The sequence below is a fragment of the Rhipicephalus microplus genome, chromosome 5 (genome assembly GCF_043290135.1).
Source record: "Rhipicephalus microplus isolate Deutch F79 chromosome 5, USDA_Rmic, whole genome shotgun sequence".
NCBI classification, from domain to species: domain Eukaryota; kingdom Metazoa; phylum Arthropoda; class Arachnida; order Ixodida; family Ixodidae; genus Rhipicephalus; species Rhipicephalus microplus.
The window spans coordinates 13,668,883-13,684,568 of record NC_134704.1 but is presented as its reverse complement, the minus strand read 5'-3'; the positions used below and the strand labels follow the sequence as shown (position 1 = coordinate 13,684,568).

The window sequence follows — 15,686 nt, the reverse complement described above, 5'->3', positions numbered from 1 at the left end:
TTTGCATAACTAGTAATAGGTTTGCATTTCTACCATAGCACTAAAGCCCTAGCACTGTACCACAGAATATTCTTACACTTGCTCGAGTGGTAACGACTCTGTGGGAGGTTTCCATGTTTCTGTCTGAGATATGTTGTGGCCTTCCATCCTCACTTTTCCAGAAATCCAATAAATACATTTCTCAAATGTTCGGTTCAACAAGTCTGTAGTTGGTGAATGGCAATCAAACATGCCAATACATGGCACAAGGCACACACTGGGCTAGGATTAACAATCTGTCTAAAGGCACCGTTTGTTTTTGTTTTTTGAGTGTGTATCATATAGTAAAGCAACAGCCCTTGAACGACTACTATGTTTCATTTTGCGGCATATTTGCTGTTCTTGAGACAATCAGGAAGGAAGGAAAAAAAGTAAAAAGGTTAACTAGACAATGCTGGGAGAAAGAGTAGTCTGCAACCAGTGAATTTTTTTATTATTTATTTCTTTCCCTCGAAACAACAAGGTTTGAGGAAAGCAATATGGGCGACATTGTAGCAGCAGACATTGACAAAGTTTCGAGAGAGGTCTTGAGTTTGTTTGCCCACATGACATGTGAGCCATGTATGCGAGAGTGCGAAACAATATACTCCAGTGATTGCTGGATGTCACGAGCAGGGGAGTGAATCGAACAAAGAGCACTTGAATTTGAAGGAGGAGCAAGTCACTAATAAAGCAAAATACAAGATGCTTATCAATGTCAGCCTAGTACCTCCTTTGAAGGCCTCTTTTAGAAAGATTTTAGGGCTGTATTAAAAAGTCTCTTACTTGCTTCTCTCTATTTTTATGGTTCTTGTTCTTTGATGATCATCAGTTTCAAGAAAAAAAAGTTGATGTAACGCAGGCAAAACCACATAGCAAAACGACGAAGGAAGCACGAAATAAAAAAAAAGGAACGGGAAAATAGGAAGAAGAATAGAAAGCTGCCTTAATTTTTTAATTTATGTGGAAATGATCTGGGCCCCGGAAGTTTACTGTAATACCTCTTTCCACAAACAACTTCTAATTTGGAATGGTGTTTGGGCTTTGTAATGTGCTTTGTTTCTTAACCTCTGCCTTTGTTGAAAATCATTCTGTAGTATTTTAGCACTCCTTTAATTTTAGGCCATTGAGCTCTTTATCTAAGGGGTGTTAGGGCAGTGGGGAGCCTAGTAGATTGATGTGTTTCATAGGGCATGCCGGCCTTTGGGTCTCTGAGGCCAAAACATCTGTGTTTGGTAACAGTGCTGAAGGCGCACCGACTGCCAGTATTTGTGAGGTATTTTTTGAGAGGGTAGTGAGTTAGACTAGTTGCAGGTTATACAGGTGGCGAGAGCTATTAGGGCAAGGCTGAGGATGACAGACTCGGTAACCAAGACGAGCACTAGCAACATTCCTCTCTGATATGTAAATTAGTCTTCTTTTAACAGTGGCACATGGAACAGCTGATATAGCATTACTTTTAGTGGCATAATAAACTCTGTTAGAAGTTAGCGCTAGTCTTCATCACTCAGTGCATCGTTCAACATTGTAACCCCTGCCACCAAAGTTTTTGAGAGCTCCGATGTGAGCACTTAACCAGGGATTGTGCAGGCAGCTGGTGGAGTGACTCTAGGCTTTCCTGTCGAACAGAGCATGCCCGCTTTCAATTAACACCTGTTGCTATCTGCCACTCCATTCTTGTTGTTTATCGTGGGAAGCAGAGTTGTGCTGTGGCTACGCACTGGATTTAGGAGTGCACAGTTGGCAGCAGTGAACATCCTTTGTGTTTGAGGCTATGGAGAACTAGGACAGTTTCAGGTTCTGTGTGTGCGTGCATGCGAAGGTTTTTATGCTTGGCAGCACTTTTCATGACACAGAGAGTATACCTCCCTTTCTATTTGCCTGTTTCCTTTTGTGTTTGGTACAAAATTCATGTCATCGCAAAGGAATGTTTTAGATGTTGCGGTGGTGAACACTAGTACTCAGTAGCTCTAACATTGGCCTAAGAATTTCTCCTGTGTAAAGGCAGCAGTCAAGACCAGTCCAACTAATTCATGCAACCACAGTTGCTGCTGAAGTGATTTGTGGCAGAGGACGAATCAGCCATATTGAAATAGTTCACGTACCTTCAAGTTATGCAGAGAGCTAAAAGTAGTAAGGCATCATGCAGATTAGACTTCAAAATATCAATTTTACTGCCGACAGTTGACATCTTGAAAGTCACTAAGCAGGCATGTGGCAGGGCCACATTGTCCTTGCCTCTACTAGCTAGTAAAGACCTTATTTAAAAAATAAATTGTTGGGCTAGTTCTTGTCAATAAAGTGTAATTTTGGTTAGTGCATTGTTTGGCTCAAGTCCTTTTTTTCTAGCGACTCCAGCTGCTGTTACAAAGTTGCTGTATATGCTTTCTCTAGACTTCTGCAAAGAGCCTTGTGCTCCAGCCGGTAGTTTGTTAGTCTTTCGTCAAGCATGTGTTGTGTTGCACTGTTCTCGGGTGTCTTGCCATAGAGGAAGTTGGAGTGGTGGAACTGGGGATTGCACAGCTCGGTGTTCCACGCTTTGGCTCTGCTGCTGAACACTGCTGCAGATTGTTGTTTGGATGTTTGGGGGGGGGGGGGGGGAGTTTTTATCAGTATTCAAAGACGAGCTTGCTTTTTGCTAATTATTTTTTATATTGTAATAGAACATGGATGTACTGCTGACGTAGTTGATACATCGAGTAGGAAGGCAATGTTTAGGTCTCATCTTTTTTTTTTGCGTTGTTTTTACATCCCAAGGCAATGTTTTGGTTGTATGTGCGCATTCTTAATGTATTCGGAAGCGGTTGACTTCATTTCCACGACGATTGCGAAACCGGCATTGATATTAACATGATAGCGTTAAAGAGCCCGTTTCGCAGAAATTCCGGTGTCGGCGCCATTGTCTTTGGTTGTGAGTGAAAAGCCGCGTACATCGCGAGTGAAAATTCGAGTTATATGCAAATAAAGATAGGAGCCGTAGGGGCGTTTGCACAAACGCTTTCTTTGCGGCAGTTTAGGTCTCCACCGAGAAGCGAAGGCAAGCTAGCGATTGAGGAGGTGATAGTGTGTGTGTGTGGGGGGGGGGGGGGGGGTGCGTGCGTGCGAATATTTCACATTCAACGCTTAGAGAGAAAAACAACTCATTTGACACATTTTTTCTTAGAATTCTGGGTTGCGTATATGACTCTCTTTTAACACACACTTCTACTCTCTTTGAAGTGAGTGTGCTTCTTAAGGAGGGTCATGCACATGACAAGCCTGGACTAGAGCAGGGAAAATTCCATTGTCTTTAGTCGGTGGTATGCACCTCCACAAGAAGTCATGATTACTTTTTTTTTTTTGTGGTATAGGGTGAACTCTCCTCTTCCCCCCCCCCCCCTCGTGTGGGGGGGTATGACCCGTGTGATGAGAATAGAAGTTGCAGATTATTGTTGAAAGAGGGCGGAGAAAGTAGTAAGTAACATATCCCACCCCCTTCTGTTTACGATAATCGACGGGTCCTTTTTCTGTAGTTCCTAAGCGCCTCTAAAATTTTGCCCCTGAGAGGTAATTTCTTGACCCATGAGCAGAAGCTAGAGGCGTGAGCACTGTATGGAGCTACTGACGAGCAGTATTGGCAATTTATTGGTCGCGTGAGATGTGGTGGATGTACGGGAACTGTGCAGGCTGTTTGTTTGAAGAAGTGTTATAAAAAAAAATACTCGTACATCAGGAAAATGCGATATTACCTCGCTACCTTCATAATTACTTTATCTGTGCCGGCAGGCACCGTACAATGTCTGGAGACACTATATAATTACTTGCGGCATTAAATTTAGGAATTTAAATTGTCAACTTTTTTTTATTGTTGTCAACCCGCCGTGGTGGTCGAGTGGCTTAGGCACTAGGCTACTGACGCATTGGTCGGAGGATCGAATCCCGGCAGCGACGGCTGCATTTTCGATGGAGGCGAAAATGCTGTATATGCCCGTGTGCTCAGATTTGGGTGTACGTTAGAGAACCCCAGGTGGTCGAAATTTCCGGAGCCCTCCACTGTGGCGTCTTTTATAATCATATGGTTTTGAGACGTTAAACCCCACATATATGTCGTGTCAACAGTTTAATTGTCGGAGACAGGAGTTCGGATTAGAGAATAAGTTCTTCCTTCGAAAAGCCCATTGCCGCATTGAAGTTTTCAAAAAGTGGGTGGCGGTAATCCTTACGTTCGAGTGATGTGAAATTAGGCCGAATTCGCTGGCGAAAATGAAGTGCGTGCAACTGTCAATATTTTGCAGGCGGGGCATTGCTGCTGTTGACAGCAATCGCAATGTCTACATTAATTAGCCCACCGTGTGTCAAAGCGGGTTCTGCGGAGTCTAGGAGGTCCGCAGGCCTCTCCACACTCGCCAATTAGACGGCGAAATTGAGATGCGATCGATCGAAGGAACCTCCGTTGCACACGCCCATCTCAGCGCATAACAGAAACGCGCTGCTGCGCATTAAATGCTTGTAGCCAGCCAGAGTTCGAAAACGGGCTTGCAGTTGAATACCGGAAGCCTTATAATTAATACCCCATGCGCACCCTCAAAGCGGAGCAGATCAATGGCGCCGTTGTGTTGCTTTCGCCAGTGAAATTAGTCTGATTGCATCACTTAACAAGCGGCGGCAGAGTACAGCGCCAAAAGCGGCCAGTGGTCACATTTTGGAAATTGCATTGGGATCTCGGCAGGACGAAAGTTCTCGTCAATAAAACCCTCTATGATTAGAAAGCTTTAGTGCCGGGGACCCCAATCCGTTTGCACGCACGCTACTGCAGCTGCACCCAACGAGCGCCTTCAAATGGCGATAGTTATAGCGCGAGAACAAAACGACGACACAGAGACAAGAAGGACACGAAAGACACGAGCGCGCTTACGGGTCCCTGGCACTGAAATTTTCTAATGGAGAGTGCGTGCCCAGGCCCCCTCGCGTTAGGCTCTTTTAGGGTGCGGCTGTCGATCCAGAAAAGAACGTGTATATAGATGTATAATAGAATGCAAGAATGCGCTGACCCAACGGCAACGGGTCCCTGGCCCTAAAGCTCTGCCTCCGGGACTCGTCGCAAAGCCGAGCGTTGCTTATCTAAGAGATCAAGCGCACTTGACGGCACCCCCGCGCAACGTGCCCATGGGTGCATACCGCCAAACACGAAATATTGTCGTTATGTCAGCGCGCCGTGCGTGTTGCCTTGTCTGACCCGCTTCGTGGGACACCGCTGCTCGGCAGACGCTATCTGCGCTGTCCATTGTCTGCGATAAGGTAGGCGATGACCGAGCCTGTTGTTGCCCGTCGTCTCAGCGCAGCCGGAGAACGCCGAACGAAAATGCCGCTCCTCCTACTCGGAAGTTTCCGTGACTGAAAAGGCATTGGTATCGATCTCGAAATAAAAGGGAATCGTGGCGATGAGGCATGTTGGGAAGCGTGTTCCTGGCGAGGAGCGAAGTGCGCGCAGGTGACACCAAAATCCGTACTCTTCACTCGCCACCTCACTTTGCAGACATGTTTCAGAAGTGGTGTTACAGATGTGCGTTTGTGTGTCTGTTTTTAGGTATTAATTAAAGGCCTTGTCAAATTTCTTCGATATATTCTGACACTGCTGCTTAGCCAAACATAGTGGTCTAGGCAGAACGACGAGCCTTTAAGTCATAATATGCATAGTGACGCATGCCCCGTTTATGCTGCAAGGGCACGACGACACACCGACGATCCCGAGACCTTATGGTGCATCGCGCGCGCGCGCACACACACACACACACACACACACACACACACACACACACACACACACACACATATATATATATATATATATATATATAGAGAGAGAGAGAGGGGGGGAGGGAGGGAGGGGGAAGAAGAGATGTAGTTTTTTATTGACGTTCGCTCGGGGTCCGAGCTTCATCAGTTATGCTTCGTGGGTATACAGCGGCGCCGTGGCTCAACAGGACATCGAGCATAATACACTGTAGTAATACGCGCAGAACCATCGATTTCTCTTTTTTTTTTTTTTCAGAATACTTGTGAATATTCTTAAAACCGAAAATAAGTGCTCGCGTCCCGCTGCTGAGTACGCGAGGGTTGTATTCGCATGCGTAGGATAAAAAACCTTGTTAAGATTTAATTACGGAACATAAAAATACTAGCTTGCTAATTAAGGGAACTGCTCGATCAGTGCGAAATCTGGTGGCCAGAATGAGCGAGAGCGTCGTTGTCGACCATCGATCTTCGCTTTGTGGGCGCGCGTGCTGGCAAGCTGGGTCACAGCAGTTGGCAATATTTGACGCTTCGGTTTTGCCAATCCCTCCGGGAATCCGCAATCCCACCACGAAGGACTTCGGGTTTCCACCGTTTGATCGGACAGCTTGGCCCCTCTATCTAAAATGTTGATCTCTCGATTTCTATAGTTATTGCGGTAATTATAAGAATGTAGTGGGCAAATGTCTCATTTTTGGTGCGCGAAGCACCAAACTTCATTTTAAACCTCCCCGAGCTTTTGTTCCCCCACCAGGAGGCAAAAAAAAAAAAGATGATTGGCTTGTACAGTGGATTATTAGATAGGGCTCCAATGTATTCGCTGTATATATAGTTCCTTTGGGTCTTACTCTATTCGTACTAAAGACAGTATTCCTTCACAATTTTGCTTTTTTTTTTTTCTAAGTTGCCACAGCACCGCTGCAATGAACGATAAATGAATAAATAAATAAAAACGGCATGGTTTTTGTAGAGACATATACGCTGGTGTATGCTTTAAAGTCTAGCCGCCTTGCAATGCTCCGTTGTGAGCAACCACTAGTCCCAAGATCTACTCTTGTTTACGTTTAAAATAAAAATGGCAGCTATTGACATTTGTCTGCTGCATGGAAGCCTCTGAGGCCGAAGCGAATCGCTTCAATTCTGGGTTTCGAAGACCTCGTCGTCGTTCCCCCCCCGATTTCTTTTTTTTTTTTTTTTGAACTTCTGTCTGGATGCAGCGGAATATTGCGCCAACCGTGGCACTCTCCTCTGTCATGTTTACATTCGCAAAGATTTTGTATAGTACATCACCAACTACTGCGGGTCGGAATCTGTCTAGAAAGTGTCATGAAACGCGCGTGCGCCGATATGTTGGTGCCCTGTCGCAACGACGAAATGAAATGGTTTTAATACTATTACTTATTAACCACACGATCCAAATAATGTGAATTTGTGTGCATGTATGTGCGCATACATGGCATAGAAGAGGGTATGGAGGGTTCAACCCACTTCGATCTTTTTCGATTTGGCAGTGTATATATACTCGCGAACATACAAACGAGTGCACGAATACTATTACTTATTAACCACACGATCCAAATAATGTGAATTTGTGTGCATGTATGTGCGCATACATGGCATAGAAGAGGGTATGGAGGGTTCAACCCACTTCGATCTTTTTCGATTTGGCAGTGTATATATACTCGCGAACATACAAACGAGTGCACGAACATGCATTAGGCATGTCTGAACCCCCCTCCCTCCTCCAAATAAAAAAACTTCTGGCTGTGCTACTGTGTAATATGTACATTGGAGAAGTGATTAACTTTCGTTATGTAAACGAAGTGTTTTTTTTTTTCGTATGTCATACCGACCAGACCCAGCTGTAGGCAGTGGCGTATACAAATGCTGCAGCTGCTTGTGTAGCAATGCCTGCAATGTAAGGCGCTGCGTAAACCGCAGTGCACGAAAGCGAGAGAAAATCAGAAGAAAGCCAGAGGTCGACAATGCATACAATGCAGTGGGGGACGGGGTATGAGAATTGTAGTCAAAATCTGTACAAGAAATAGTTTCGAAATTTCTATGGCATGAACGATACCTGAATAAGTAGCCAGAAAGGGGTGAAACAGGTTTCAAATGGTGGTGCTGATTGGATGTAGTGTTTTGTTCGTATATTTGTAGCGGTTTGTAGCTGAAACCGACTGTGTAGCCGAGCATAGCCCAGCCGTTTATTTTTTTTTTTGGGGGGGGGGGGGCTGGCTCTTGCTTTGCTTTACTGACACCTGTTGTGAAAGCAGTTCAGTGCACCACTGTATCTTTTTATATATCTAATTTGGAAAGGTGTGCGCCGCAAGCGGAGCACGCGTACGAATGAGCGCAGAAGTCTCCCGCGAAGGCGCTCTTGTCGCTGCAGGATGTGTGTGCCCAAGTGCGTCGCTCTTGATTTCGGTCCGTCAGGTGTTCTGGTTTGTCTGCGCGTTACTTTTATAGCAGCTGGCAGTATATCTTGAGGTGCGCAATAACGTCTTATCAGTGAGCTTCCGCTGCCAGGGAGGGCGATAAATAACAATAAAATTCGGAGCACGTGTTGGGGGATTGCCCTGTCGACAATGGGTACATAGAAAACGTCTGGATTCAGTCCGACGCGCCGATATCGCCAAGTGGCTCGCCTACGGGCGAAGATAAAGAGCGCGTCTAATCAGGCACGCGCACCCCCGTCCGAATAGGGCTGTGCCGTGAGGAGCTCATGAATGGCTGGGAACGTGCTGGGCGAACGCAATCCATTATTCGGGCTACAGCTGTTAAATACGCGCGTCGCGGCCTCGGCAGAACTAAGGCGACATATGTGCGTTGTTTTGCCGCAACATATGCCACCGTCGTGCTAGGCGAGTGGGTGTCCATTGCGGGACGCCGTCGGTGGCTCCACCTGTCGCCGCGGCGCAAGTGAAGGGCGGACGGACGCGAGCGCGCGCACGCACGCAGGTGCACGCGACCGCACTTTTGCCGGCGCGGCGGAGGGAGAGAGCGCCACCGGCTGGCTGTTTCCGCTCGCCGGCGCAGCACGCAGCGGGTCGCGTGAGGCGTTGACGTCAGCGCTGGCACGTGAGCGGCGGCGTGACGCGCCGCGTGACCGGCGCCGCAGCAGACCTCGTCGGCGGCAGAGCGCAGGTTGGCTATCGTGGCACACGGCCGCGAGCAGCAACGCAATGGACGCCGGCTGGGAGCAAGCGCTGCGGCTCAAAATGGAACAGCGGTGAGGAGCGCGCGCGCGTTTGCCGGCGGCCGCGTTCTCTGAGCTCGGTGATCGCGCAGGAGCCTCAACTTCTGTGCCCTGGAGCGGCGGCGGCCCCAGGATACGCTGGAGGACGCCGAGGATCTTGGCCGCAAGAAGGCCGCCCGGGTGAGTGTGCCCAGCAGGAGGGCCTGGACGAGCCTCTGGGGGAGACGTGGTGCCCGGGATTGCAGTCCAAGCTGCGGACGCCCCCGCCCAGGAGCCCGCCGCTTGGACTGGGATCGAGGGCACCACCGCTTCGGCAGAGTGAGTGCTGCTGCTGCGACCAACAGCCGCGCCCTGCTGCTGGGCATATTCTCTTTTATCACTTCCTTCACTTGTTTACCGCCGCCCGGTCGCGCCAAGGACGCGCCGAAGGCCGTCGCACGTGACTCGGCAGCCGTCACGTGGCGGCTGCTCGCGCGAGAGAGCCATCGGCGACCGGCTCTCCTTGGCGCTTCTTCCGGGACGGTCAGACGAATCGATCCTGCGCCGGCCGCGCCAAGGTCGCGTGCTCACGTGGCCGAAACTCGACACCCGCAGCTCGGAATGGGTGCGCCCCGAAAATAGGAGGCCGCCCCTCCGGGTCGCACGTGCATGCCGGCACCGCCCGGGCGGCCCCTCTTCTAACTCTCTGGCTGCACGCAGGACCCCATGTCGCACCGGATCATCGAAAAGCGGCGCCGAGACCGCATGAACAACTGCCTGGCAGACCTGAGTCGCCTCATTCCAGCTGTCTACCTGAAGAAGGTAGCTGCCGCTCTCGCGCGCGCACCCACGGGCCCACCCTACCGCCGGCCCACATGGAGCGCCCCCTCGCGCATTGGCCACTCAGATGCTTGTCTCGCTTATGTGTCGTATCGCTCGGTGAAGTCCGGCAGCTGTGTGCTCTCTGTCAGTGCGCGCGCCTCAGCACAGGTGCGGCGAGAGGGCGACCTTTCTTGCAGCGAGTGAATGCACTGCCCCCCATAGGCCGGCACCAAACGTAAATGTATGTGCCGTCACACGTTTCTTGTCCCAAGTAAAGCATCTGCCCAGCTGCCAGCCAAAGCACCGAGAGAGCGCCACATGTGGGCCATCCCTAGCAACGTGCCATCCTCGGGCCTTCACCCTCCCTGGTGTCCTCATTTGCAGGGCAGAGGCCGTATCGAGAAGACTGAGATCATCGAGATGGCCATCAAACACCTGCGGCACCTGCAGGCACACTCCTGCAAGGACCCCAGTAAGTAAATGTGCGTATGCTGCTGTTGCCCTTCCCTTCTGCAGTGCCGGCTTTCCCCCAACACAGCCACCTGTGAGGTAGTCCAGAGGGTGGACAGCGATCACCGGCTGCAGTACCGGCTGGGATTCCAGGAGTGTCTCTCGGAAACGGCACGCTTTCTTGTGGATCTGGATGGTGCAGGGGACGACATGTGCCTGCGGCTAGTTACCCACCTGCAAAAGCACTTTGACAAGATCTCTGGAGCTGGTGAGCATCTCAAGGGAAAGATGGGGCATGCAAATTTGTGGCAGTGGCCATTAGATTCCCTCATTAGATTCCCTCATTAGATTTCCTCATTAGATTCCATTTCCCTCATTAGATTCAGACAATGAAAGCCTTCATGCAAATAAAGACGACCAGCCACACTTGTACTTCTGATGTTTAGGATCATCAAAAATTGCAACCACATAAACTTAAGATAAACTTAACATGGTCAACAGTTGTTACTGTATATCTGTTTCCATATGTAACTGTTGACATAAGATAGTCAGGCATAGCAAGTATCAGTTAATTGTATGGTTGATTGAAGCTACTTTTATAGTGCTGATGCAAGAAAGTACAAAATGTAGTTGAAAGGAGTGGTTTGAGTGACTTGCCCATCAATCTGCAGGGCCATGTTTCCCATCGGGCCTGATGCTCTCTGATGAGGACACTCCAACGGAACCTGAGCCTCTTCTTGAGCGGCTAAGAAACAACCCAGATTGCCAACCAAAGCAGGAACCGACAGCCCCCCACCCAGATAACTCATGTTCATCCTCATCCTCCTGTTCTTCTGTTAGTCAGTTGAGAGAAATGTTGCAGAATCCCGGTCTCAGTGTACAAGAGGTAATGCGGCGCTCGGACTACCTACTCCCAAAGCCAATGTCTGTGACCCCAGCCCCAAGTGAGGAGACCTACAAGTTCAAAAATGACATCAAGGACCGCTTCCACAAAGATGCCCAGTGGGGTACCGTAGAACGGAATTCAAGCCCTGTTGAAGAGCAGCGGCGTCACTCCCACACCCAGGGACCATTGGCACCTGCTCCGAGCCCTACGAGACTAACAGTATCCGCACCTCCTCCCGAGGTTCCTCCCGAGCCAGCCGTTAGCCCTGCGCCACCTGGTGTTGCTGCATTTGCATTGCACCCACGGGGCGCATACTACATTCCCGTGACCCTCGACCCCGCACTCGTTGAACCCGCCTTTGCGTGCATAAGCGATGACCCCAGCCCTCTGCACCCAGTCAGTATCTCAGTGCACTTTGGCCGGCAGAGAGTTCTAGGACCACCTCTATGGTCACAGTGTCCCTGGCGCCTCCGCACTAGTGAGCCCAACGGTTATGCCTGATGGACACCTCTCACATCTAGGTGATGCGTTGCGTACAGAGTGCACGTGCTAGGTTTTGACTTTTGAGAAGAAGCCCAAGTGGCCAGAAAGATGTCCATCAAAAGAAAGGGCGTTTCTTCACCAGCTGAACATGTGCAATCACATTGAAATGAAACAAGCTCCATCATTGTTTGTACCTAGCCACAGGCTTCATAGGCCTGTTGTATTTGTATACAGATGCACAGTCAACAATGTTGGTTGTTGAGTTTTATCAGTGTTTTTTCAGTTTGGGGGCACAAGATCATCACTACTCGCTGCAGCCACTGTCTCTGAAATCTCGACAGGGCAGGAAACATCCAGTCATTTCTTGTTCACAATCTTCTCATGTTCGTTCTTCATAGGCGTTTTGCCCTTGAAGTTAGTGGCAAGGCATGCACCTCTTATCTGCATTCCTTGTTGCCTCGATGAACACTGTGAGGCAAGCAGTCGCCGCACTCTGTACAAAATGCAGAAGCTAGTCCAGTTCATTAGCCCCGTGCCTTTCTGTTCCCACATTTTATTTTTGGTCCCTGGAGAGGAAACCAGTTTAACTTATTGCTCCCTATTTATGCTGTTGTTGAGTTTGCCGAGTTTATTGTTTGAGAGTGCAGCATGTTCACCAATAAAGGCAGCCCTGTTGGATCTTGTCCTTTTATTTCACCTGCGGGCTGCCACAGTGTGTGGCCCTTTTTTTTTGGTAATTACAGTTTAGTTATAACCTCGAGCATTGTCACCAGCTACTGGTGATAGTAAGGATTTCTCGCGTATGCTTGGTGGACTTGTTAATTAGCTCTGTATTGTACTGAGAGAGGAAAGCTTTAATGACAGGTGTTCTCAATTGAGCACATTTCCTTTAGCTAGGTGCTCTACTCTGGAGAAGGGGAACAAGATATAATTTCTGGGCCTTGGCATGCTGTAGACTCTTAGCTTGCTGTAGATTAATTTCTACCTACTCTAAGCGCACGGGTGTTCTTGCCTTTGCCTCATAAAAACATGGCTGCGATGGCCAGGAATCGAAAGCGCGTTCTCAGGCTTAGCAGCGCCATGCCTTGCCTGCTAGCTACCACAGGTGTTCGTTTAGTGTGTGTGATGGTGACAATGCTGGGAAGAAAGATCAAGGTGCATAATCAGCAGTTTGACCATCAGCATAAATCTGGTATTTATTTTGTTTGAAAATTGGTCCTCAATGCCCTGCTGCCGACATCCAAAGAAATGTAACTCTAACTGTTGTATAAAGCAGTTATGGTACAGAAATATTGGATGCAGTGGCAAAAGTAGTGTGTTCACGAGACTCTTGTTAAGATTGTGAACACAGTGACCTTTTGCAATCTGAAACCGTTGCCCAACTGCCATCTGTTCCAGTCTGTAACTAAAGAAAGTAATCAAGTAAATGTAGTTTACTCACTCTCTTAGAGGCGGTGCAATAATGCAGTGAGAAAACTCTTACATGGAATCGACCACTGAAGAGCTTGTTTAGTAGTGCCCAACAACGAATTGATAAAGCTGTGTGAGAGCACCTGACGACAGACACCAATCGGTTCACATGTACTGACACATTGAAGCACATTGAAGTACAGCATTCAGGTGGTTATTTTGCAGGCTTTTTGCAAGACATGCAAGGGTTGACACACCCTGGTGTATAGAGTGGGGCGCTTAATATTCACCGAAAAGAAGGTTTCCTTTTTTACTATTAGAAATGAGATGCCTACATATTCATTTGAAAAAATCATTTTCAGTTTTTTTTAATTTTTAGGGCAGACGGTGAACGACTCGGTCTCTCTCGAAAGCACATAAAATTTTTATTCGAGCAAATGTAAAACGTAGCAAAGCCTTACTGCCGGATTGCAATTGTACTTTATATACTGAAAAGTATATTTCTCTTTGTTTTCAGAGTAATGGGGTGATCACGAAAAATATGGCCAGAATTCAATATATCACATGTAGAGCTACACAAATCGCTCACTGCACCTTCAGTCAGACTCCAAAGGAGATAATGCATTTGCTCGTTCCTCTTGATGTGATTGGTGTGCATGGCTTACCTTTCAGGAATCGGGGATTCTCTGCTTTGCATAGAGTTTCATACCTTGTATCTCACCTTGAGTACTACAAATATAGCCATTTTTGGGGTTGCAATCGTGCCTGCTGTGTGGTTAATACATAGCGAAGAGCTTAATTGCACAAAACTACTACTTGCAATAAATTACAGAAGCTATAGGCTAGCTTTCTTATTGCATATGTGAAGTTCTAAAAACATTCGGACCAAGAAATCAATTTTTTTCCATAAAAAATTTATGCCAGGATGTCCCAATGATCTAGCAGTTGATTAAATTCTTTCACAGTATTTGTGATAATACGAGCAACTCTTAGTTGTTTTGTTTAAGAGCTACCATATGAACAGGTTTCATTTGTTTGGAAACTGCCAAATCATTACAGAAAGCAGGACTGGGCAGCCACAGACAAAGTGGATATATGGAAAAAGGCAACCTATTAATCTGTTTTTGTTCAGATTTCTATCAAGTATACTTAGGCTCTAAACAGAGCACCTCTGCAAACAAAAGCAATGAAGAAATGGGCAATGAAAGATTGTGTAATGTTCACCATATTCTGCAGTTTGACAGCTGTACTGTTTTGGTGGCAACACAAGGTATTTATGCTCTATTTGTGAAAATTTTGCTTTACAACTAATTGAAGTGTTCCAGCTGTCATGTATCACAGTTGATGTTTCGGAAGAATGCAGTCGGATGATTTCAGTTAGTCACGCATGACATACATAGAAGAAGGTGCTCAAGCAAAGGCATTGCTTGCAGTTAAAAGACAGCACTTCTTAACGCCCCGCCACAGTGGTCTAGTGGCTAAGGTACTCAGCTGCTGACCCGCTGGTCGCGGTATCGTATCCCGGATGCGGCGGCTGCATTTTCGATAAAAGCGAAAATGCTGTGGGCCCGTGTGCTCAGATTTGAGTGCACGTTAAAAGAAACCCCATGTGGGCAAAATTTCCTAAGACCTCCACTACGGAGTCTCTCATAATCATATGATGGTTTTAGGATGTTAAACCCCACATATCAATCGGCACCTCTTGTAGGGAACCACTCATTGGCTTTTCACAATAAATCTATTGTCACACTTTCTAAATCAACACAAATTTTTTATCATCAGTAGGTTTCCGCAAAGCAACATCCACCTACAGTCAACAACACTTGTTTCAGAACCCTTTTGACCTTTCAGCGATAACACTGGACTTTTCTAAAAGTTTAGTGTAAGACATATAACCATGATAACACACACAGAAAATAAAAAAAACCAGCCTCAAGCAATAAAAAATATTGATTGCCATAGGAGCTAATTCAGTACATGCAACTGAATATTCAGTTCAGTTTTCAAGAAGCCATTTGTACACCTTGCTGATGCTTACCAAACTGTGCAGAAAAAGTTTTAGTATAATACCAGGGTAATGAAAAGACAAACAACACATGAATGTAAGGAATGCAGTTTAATTCAGTCGTATGACAATATGTAACGCAACGAACAGCCAACATTTAAAAGAAAAAGTGACAATACGAGCTGTATCTCGAGGACAGCTTTGGTTGTGATGCTGCAGGCACTTTAAATTTCCACTAAAAGCTGTACAAATGTATGTGGCTCTAGCTTACATTTTCTTGCACACTATATGCTTAACTTCTTGGAACAGCAAGAATACTTTTAAAGTCGCAAGTCGTGTATGTCTCCAGAAAAAAAAAAAAAAAAGACAGGATTCTTTGTACTTCAACTGAAGCTATACATTTCTCATTGCTGTAATAACAGCAAGACAACTGGCACCTCAGTTGGTCCACTTCAGTATGGCATGCACCAGCAATTCGCTTGTATAAAATGCAAACAGAATCATCAGTTTGCATTTGACAAGCGGTTTTCACAAGTCCAGTGTGAACAGTTGTGCTTGTTAACTGCACTAACGCTGTAAATACAAGCAGCTCATCCAGCATAGCTGTAAGCAAGTTCACAGTGCTAAAGACAAAATACGACGTAAAATAGAGAATATATTTT

The 15,686-nt window shown here is 47.0% G+C and overlaps 1 protein-coding gene across 4 annotated transcripts; it reads left to right on the top strand.

Moving 5' to 3' along the window:
* The first annotated feature begins 8,540 nt into the window (after positions 1–8,540).
* LOC119174981 (uncharacterized) lies at positions 8,541–12,287 on the top strand. 4 transcript variants are annotated; one of them, XM_037426137.2, is made up of 6 exons: positions 8,541–9,022; positions 9,082–9,169; positions 9,689–9,790; positions 10,175–10,262; positions 10,329–10,508; positions 10,912–12,287. In XM_037426137.2, exons 1-6 carry the CDS (start codon positions 8,976–8,978, stop codon positions 11,625–11,627), a joined length of 1,221 nt encoding a protein of 406 aa, XP_037282034.2. In that variant the 5' UTR covers positions 8,541–8,975; the 3' UTR covers positions 11,628–12,287. The 4 variants fall into 4 exon arrangements, with proteins under 4 accessions (XP_037282034.2, XP_037282033.2, XP_075750988.1 ...); XM_037426136.2 differs by having other exon boundaries at positions 9,082–9,307; XM_075894873.1 differs by lacking the exon at positions 9,689–9,790.
* Positions 12,288–15,686: the final 3,399 nt, after the last annotated feature.